General features: G+C 49.8%; 1 protein-coding gene across 2 annotated transcripts; it reads left to right on the forward strand.

The window, feature by feature from the left end:
• Window positions 1-830: 830 nt before the first annotated feature.
• srsf5a (serine and arginine rich splicing factor 5a) lies at window positions 831-7101 on the forward strand. 2 transcript variants are annotated; one of them, XM_072677239.1, is made up of 8 exons: window positions 831-904; window positions 1770-1914; window positions 2006-2076; window positions 3067-3180; window positions 3318-3387; window positions 4820-4893; window positions 5387-5494; window positions 5978-7101. In XM_072677239.1, the coding sequence occupies exons 2-8, from the start codon at window positions 1789-1791 to the stop codon at window positions 6231-6233; spliced, it is 819 nt and encodes a 272-aa protein (XP_072533340.1). In that variant the 5' UTR covers window positions 831-904; window positions 1770-1788; the 3' UTR covers window positions 6234-7101. The 2 variants fall into 2 exon arrangements, with proteins under 2 accessions (XP_072533340.1, XP_072533341.1); XM_072677240.1 differs by lacking the exon at window positions 831-904 and adding an exon at window positions 921-1017.
• Window positions 7102-7493: the final 392 nt, after the last annotated feature.

Genomic DNA, 7493 nt, shown 5'->3' on the forward strand with positions numbered 1-7493 from the left:
ACCCCTCAGTCACAGCAGGGCTGCTACTGGTGTAAAACTGTTCACAGCAGCCGCTGAAACGTCCATAAACCACTCATAACAGTTTATATATCTGTATTTCACTTTATTGATTTCTGTTTATTATTGAATGTCCTCGTACTGTCTCCCGGGGTGGACGGAAGAGACCACCTCTACTGGACCTTTCTACTAAAGAGCTCAGTCAAGACATCCTTTTTCTACTGTTTGTTAGTTTCACCGCAGTTTACTGACTGACTAATGCTGAACTAATAAAGACTGAGAAATAACCCTCACCTGTGTTCCTCTGTTCACCTCCCATCCAGCAGCCCAAACTACCTCTCCTAAAACTAATGATGAACAATATCTAAGACATAAGATATATATATATGTGTGTGTTCTGAGATATGTAACAATTATGGCAAAATTTTAGCAAATTTGTCTTTTTTTGCAGGAACTTTTTTTTTCCATTGTCCTGCATGTATTGCAAAACTGCATTCAGCTGAAATCTGATCTCAAAACTATGGTAATAAACTGATTGGCCGTTTGACCTAAAGGTTCTTTGAGTGTTTAGCAGTATTAAATATAAGTTTAATTTACATGCCATTTTGCCTGGCTTTGTTTCTCTAGAACTGAGCACTGAGCACAGCAGACCCGCTTACAGTCCAGCCTGAGCTCTTAAACGGTGTAGGTGAGCGTGGGATATCGGGATCTGTGGGATATCGGTGGAATTGGTTGGCTGGTATCAGTATCGACAATCAGCCGAGTGGTATCGCCCGGCCGCAGCGCCCCCCCTCCCCCTCCTCCCCCCCTCCCCCCGCCCCTCACCGGAAGTATAAAAGCCCTCCGCCAGCCGCCTCGCCGTCATCTCTCTGCCGCCTCGCCATTTTGTCGCCGCGCGGTTCTCCAGGTGAGGCTCGGTCCGGACGCGCTTTACTGCTGTTCTCGGTTTTATCTGCGCTTCTGGTTCAGCTCAGCTCCTCTCTCCGGCGGGCTGCGGGCGGTTAGTGTGGCGTTTCTGAGGTAAATGCCCGCGTGTTCAGCAGGCAGACGCGGGCTGCTTTAGCTTTAGCATTAGCATTAGCTTTAGCATTAGCTTCCGACACGCTCCTAATGGCCGCCTCTGTTTGTTTATCGGGGTGTGAGCAGCGCGCTTTCGCTCAGTTCGTGTGAGAAATGGGGATTAAGCAGGGTTTTAAGGGGTTTGGGGTCTCTCTCTCTCTCTCTCTCTCTCTGTGTGTGTGTGTGTGTGTGTGTGTGTGTGTGTGTGTGTGTGTGTTCTGGGGGGATCACGAGGCTGTAAAATAAGCTGATTTAGTGCGAACTGATCTGATCCTGCTCTCAGTTACAGGAGTCGGGCTGTAGGTGACAGTATTACAGTTTCAGCTGAAGAAACGTGGGGATTTAAGGCACTTCTTACAGCCTGGCCTAGTTTACTGAAGCCTGGCTAATGCTAGCTAGCTGACCTCCTGCTGGAACCGTCCGCTCCACCTTAAGCGCTGTGGCTGTGATCCCAGTTAAGGTGGAGCGGACAGTTCCAGCAGGAGGTCAGCTGCAGGGGGGTTGTGTGGGTGTTTGGGGGGCTAATGTGTGACTCTGATCTCTATAAACTGCCTATTTTCAGTCCTATCAGACCTTAAAGTAATGAAAGACTGGCTTTGAGGTTGTGGTCAGCTGTGGCTCTCCCTGAAGTCCAGCACCAGACTCATTAACCCCGGGCTGATCTCTGACCCCTGCTTAAGGGAGTTGATCACTAACCTGCCTCTCTGCCACAGCCTTCTGTGAATTTGCACCATGAGCGGATGTCGTGTGTTCATCGGCCGTCTGAGCCCCCACGCCCGGGAGAGAGACGTGGAGAAGTTCTTCAAGGGCTACGGACGCATCCGGGAGATCAACCTGAAGAATGGGTTTGGGTTTGTGGTGAGTTCTGCTGGGAGACAGCGCTGTGGCCCGTGTCTGCAGTCTCTGTGTGGAGGAGCAGGACTGATTGGCTGTTTGGGTTGTGTTGCAGGAGTTTGATGACCACCGGGACGCAGATGACGCCGTGTACGAGCTGAACGGGAAGGAGCTCTGCAGCGAAAGGTGCGGTGGTGCTCCTAAAACACGTCCCGCACTACAGAACTACGCTTTTAGACCCTTGAACTGAGAAATTGGGTGTGGATAAAGGCAGTAGGTGATTTATTATGAGGTGATCATTGGCAGATAAAGGAGTAGGTGGTATTTAAAGGGTTGGTGAAAGACCAGTAATGTAATGAGCGTTAGAAACGATCACCCTGGGGGTGTAGTACCCTTTTATTATTTAGTGGTTTGAACTTTGACTTTTTGTTAAGTTGGTGTTCTAATAACAGTGCAGACCCTGTATTTCACTATTTGGTCATATCGTAGTGCCGGTTCTTGGCGTTTCTGTGAAGTGATGACTGAGGGCTGCAGGGTTTGGATCCTGTAGATCTGAAGGTCTCCCTTAATGCAAACGTGCTGCACTTCCTGCAACACTCAATCCAGCACATTTGCATTCGGCCTTAAGCGGTTGCGCCCCACCCATTCACACTGACGTGGTTCAGCCCGTCTACTTTTACAGGGCAGCCAATCAGAACGGAGCTTATTTGCATATTTTAAAAGGTTTGCATGTTGCTGTTTGGGAGGTAAAGGGAACTTGGGTAATGATGTAAAAATGTAATTGCAGTAATTTTCCTGTGTGAACACACTGACTGCTGTCTGAGGCCTGATCCTGATGCCGTAGGCTGGCAGGGTCTCGGTGCAGTTGGCCGTGCTGGTGGTTTGCAGGCCCTGTTTGTGAACGTGTGCAGTTTAGTGATGTAGGAGTACAGACTGTACTTCTGATACTCGTTGTTGAAGTTGATTGGAACGATCACCTTTACCAAAACTACAGCTGTAATTGAGGAAACTCCTGCACACTTTGGTGATCTTTCTTGGATACACTTGCCTTTCCTCAGTAGAGGCTTGGTGGTCGGTGTAGGGGTGTTGGAGCAAGGTCCCTTTAGGAACAGACTTGTGGAAAAGACCTGTTGGATTATTTAATTGTTTAATTAAATGTGTTTTGTGTTCATGAAGGGTGACCATTGAGCATGCTCGATCCCGTCGTGGCAGAGGAGGTGGTCCTGGAATGGGAGGACGTTTCTCTCCACGCTTTGGAGGCTACCGTCAATCACGCAGCGGGGGGTCCAGGTGAGGATCAGAGCCGCCTTTTGGGGCGTTTTGTTTTCTGCACCTGCGTTAAGCCTGATTGTAAACCTGATTGGAGTGATGAAGTAAACGTCTGTTCACTGTCCTGACTTCAGCGCTGTTCTTCCCTCCCCGCTCAGGTATGGTCCCCCTGTTCGCACGGAGCACAGGATTGTTGTGGAGAATCTGTCGTCCCGGATCAGCTGGCAGGTGAGAGGCGTGAACATGCTGCAGATGTTACTTGTCATTTTTCCAGCTTTTTATAAAACTATATACTCTTTCTTTTCCCCGTTCCTTTGGCGGGTAAGAGGGTAAAGTTTGAATGTAATCACTGCTGTTTGTGTTAGTCGGGTACTCAGATCTCTTAATATAAACATTTATCATGATTTTAAGTAATTTTTCCTGCTAATTGCTGAAAGGTAATCTAACTGAGACCCGTCTTTTCAAACCTTTCTTTAACAGCTGTGCTCTGGTATTCTTTAGTTGGAGTTGCATGCACAGCCCCCTGAGGTGCATAGCGCCCTCTCCTGGTTGTGTTCTGAATAGTGTCCATGTGGTGCCTCTCCCTACACGCAGTTGCGGCTGGTCTAATTCTTGGCTGGGCCCCCTAGCGGGTGAAAGCGGTAGCGCAGGATAGCCTTAGAGGACATGGGTAGCCACTCTGGAGGGTCTGTGGTCACAAATCGGCTCCACGCCCCCCCCCCCCTGCCCCGTTTGGGTCTTTTTCTGTTGGTGCAGAAGCGGGGGGTTGCACACTCCTCTCTATCTCTGGTGGGTCCGTGCTTGTGGAGGCCGGAGGGGTCGAGGCCAAGGTCGTTTAAACTGCATTGGTTCCGTTTGCTATTTGGACAAGTGGCTCTTTGCTAATGTCTTCCGTGGGTCAGAACGGTAAGTAGCTCAACACACTGCTAGATCACATGGATGGATGGATGGCGGGTTGGGAGATTACTGTAGGTGCAATGTTAAGGGGTGGGTTAAAGGGCCCATATCCTGGAGAAGCACAGTTGCAGACCTGTATTGGGGAAACGGAGCTGCATAATGGCTCGTTTGGAGTTCATGGTGTGTGGTGATGACTCCTTTACATAAACAGTGCGTATGTAAATGTACACTAATGCAGCAGTTTAGCACCACTTATTAGCACACGAATGTGACGCAGCTGAGGACCGTCAGACGGCTCACTTGCATATCCGCCGCAGCAGCTTAACACAGGAACATGCAGCTTGTAGGATATGGGCTCTTTAATGGCTCGGCCTTGAGGAGAAAAGAGAAGCTAATGAAACAGAATTCAGTGGAGTTTCTACTCAAACCAGAAGGGAACACTTAAAGCAGTAATCTGATCAATGTACTTCTGAGTTATGGGGAGTTTTGAGCCTCCTCTCTCTCTCCACGCTCTCGCTAGGCTCGCTATGCTATTACTCTAAAGCCGTAGCATCAGACACACTCTGAAAACCAACAGTACCTGGGTGAAGTATGTTTACATGGGCACACGATCAAGGCGTTCAGGGGGAGCTTTGCTAGAAGTGCGCACTACACCACAAGTGCACATTTTAGGGCCTCGGGAAGCATTGTGTGTTTAAAGCTGTGTGTCAGTGGCGTGTGTTGGGTTTGCTGTGGATCACTGAGTTCTCTTGCTTTGCTGTAGGACCTGAAAGACCTGATGAGGAAAGTTGGAGATGTGACGTTTGTGGACGCCCACAGGACCAACAAGAACGAAGGGTGAGCTTATTGTTCATTAATTATTCATTCTAATGTTGAGTCTGTTAATGTAGCTGATGTTTTAACCAAGCTTATGCTTCCTGAGCTCTGCTGGAAAAACCTGACCAAGCCCTTTCTAAAGGGCCTTTGTCAGCTCTTTAACTTGTCCCCCAAAATCATTCTGGGAAGTTGACGTATGCACTGCTGGAGGAAGTCTTTCCCAGCGTGTTGAATGGTAGCACGCTGGCTAAACTGCGGCTGCGTCGTCAATACTGCCACATGGAGCCTGATGAGAAGCGCTTTCACCTCGGCCTCCTGTTTCACATTAGTGCTCTGAACAGTTCTGCTGTTCTCATGATTCTGCTCCACAGTGAAGCTGAAAGTCTGGTCAATGCAGTGCCGTCTAGTGGCAGTTTTAAGCAAGCAGCCAGTCTTTGCTTTGCCTGGTGTCGGCTCTGTTGGGCTCAGTGGGTATTGGATTGCCCGGGTGACTGAATGCTGTCTGTGTGTTTAGGGTTGTTGAGTTCGCCAGTCACAGCGACATGAAAAACGCCATTGAGAAGCTGGACGGCACAGACCTCAACGGCCGCAAGCTCAAACTGTACGAGGACCACAAGAGAAAGTACGTACACGTCTCTTCACACACACACTTCACATGCTTGGTGCTCCACACCTGTATGGCTCCTGTATTTACTGAGCTCAGAGAACTCGTTACTGTCGAGCTCTAAAGCTTCTTTGACTTACAAGAGGGCTGATATTTAAATTAATAGTGGACATTAATGCTACTTGATGCTTCTGGACGTCAGGCTGGAGGCATGAAAGAGCGTACGTGAAGGTCCCTAACCCTAGTCCTAACAAATCAGTCCTCCAGTCTGACCATTCACCCCTGTGGGGAATGTTGTATAAACTGTGGCTGTGTTTCTGGCCTCTCAGCCCAGTGGCGGTGGTGTTACCTTGGCTTCTGGTCACTGGGACTGACGAGACGAGCAGCAGAACAAGCCTTTAGGAATAGAGCGACCGCTGTGGCTTTAGTTCCTGTAGTTTTGATGAGTGTGATTGTTGGAGTTCAGAGTGAGTAACACTGTCTTCTCTTCCTCTTCTTTAGCCGCAGCCGAAGCCGCTCCCGCAGCTCCTCCCGGTCCCGCTCTCGGTCCCGCTCCAAATCTGCCAGCCGGAGCCGCAGCCGTGAGAGCAAGCGCGAGAGCAAGCGCTCGCGCAGCCGCTCTCGTTCCGCCAGCCGCACTCCGGAGAAAAAGCAGTCCGCCGCCTCTCGCTCCAGATCTCCGTCGCCATCTCCCCCTCCCCAGAGGAAACAGTCCCGCTCTCGTTCTCGCTCTGCGTCCACGGAGAGCCAGCACTGAGGGGGGGTGTGTGTGTGTGTGAGAAGTTGTGTATGTGTGAAGTGAGTGTGTGTGTGTGTGACGAGCCCATCAGTTGAACATGTCTGTAGGAGGAATAGTTCAACTGAAGACGCTGATAAAGGGGAGCTCCAGTGTTTTACAGCCTGATCTCCATCTGCTGTATCTGTAGTGTAGAGTCCACTTCAGTCTTCAACTCTGTTATCTGAACCGGGACAAAGACCCGCTGACTCCACTCAGTTATAGTAGTAGCCAAAGGGCAGATGCTGAAGTGTAGGGTGGGAGCCGGTCGGCCTTGCTGGCGGTTTTCTGCTGAAGGCTGCAGATGTGGGGGAGATTAAGGCTGGGCCTCCTTAAAGCAAATTGGCCGCTTGTTGGCGTTTGTGCAGTCCTACACGTTTTAGTTGGACTATTCCTTGAACTATCAGTGTCCTGCCCCCCCCCCCCCCCCTCCCCTCGAAGTTTGGTCAGTGCCTCGTTTGCCTGAATGATGCTGCAATGAGTAATTGCACCCCCCTTTTTTTTTCTTTTTTTAAACCCCTGCTTTTCTGCTTGTTTTGTAGTAGTAAAGCACTTAATCAACCTCGAATTTCTTAACAGTTGGTGCAGGAGTCTTGCACTGGACCACCATCGTTTATAGTTTTAATTATTTTTTGACTTGGCAGAGCTGTTTGATGCCCGGGAGCAGGTGTGTGTGACTGGTTTATGAATGCATTTGGTCCTCTTCCCCCCCCCCCCACCCCCTCTTTCTTAAGGAGTCTTTTATTTGACTTATGTTTTTTTGGTGATGTTTCTGAGTTTGGAGAAGATGAGGTGTTCTATAAATTAACTGTGAATACTGATTTAATACAGAAATAAACTATAAACCAACCTTTCTCTCTTATTTCTGTGAGCAGTGACTGGTGTCTGTGTGCTAGTGCACTACAATGCCTGACCACTAGATGGTGCAGCGCCACCGCATGATCAGGCCTGGAAGTGTTGGGCTTTTGGCTTCAGAAGCTCCTGGTTCAGATGAGTAATGCAGGTCAGGTGTGGCTGCAGGACTTGGTTCCAGTTAAGCGGAAGCACCTGTTTCTGCTGGTTTAATCAGGTTCTCGTGCTCCTCTGCCTCGGGATGTGCTCCTGAGCAGCCGGGCCGCCCTGCTGCTGACCCTGCCGTACAGTACGGGGCAGCTGTGCGGAGTGTGATGTAGCAGTGCAGGAGCCCTGGGTCTGGACAGGCCCCGCCTTCCTGAGGCTGAGTAGGGCCTTCTTGTGCTGCAC

The sequence above is a fragment of the Salminus brasiliensis genome, chromosome 4 (assembly GCF_030463535.1).
Source record: "Salminus brasiliensis chromosome 4, fSalBra1.hap2, whole genome shotgun sequence".
Classification (NCBI taxonomy): Eukaryota; Metazoa; Chordata; class Actinopteri; order Characiformes; family Bryconidae; genus Salminus; species Salminus brasiliensis.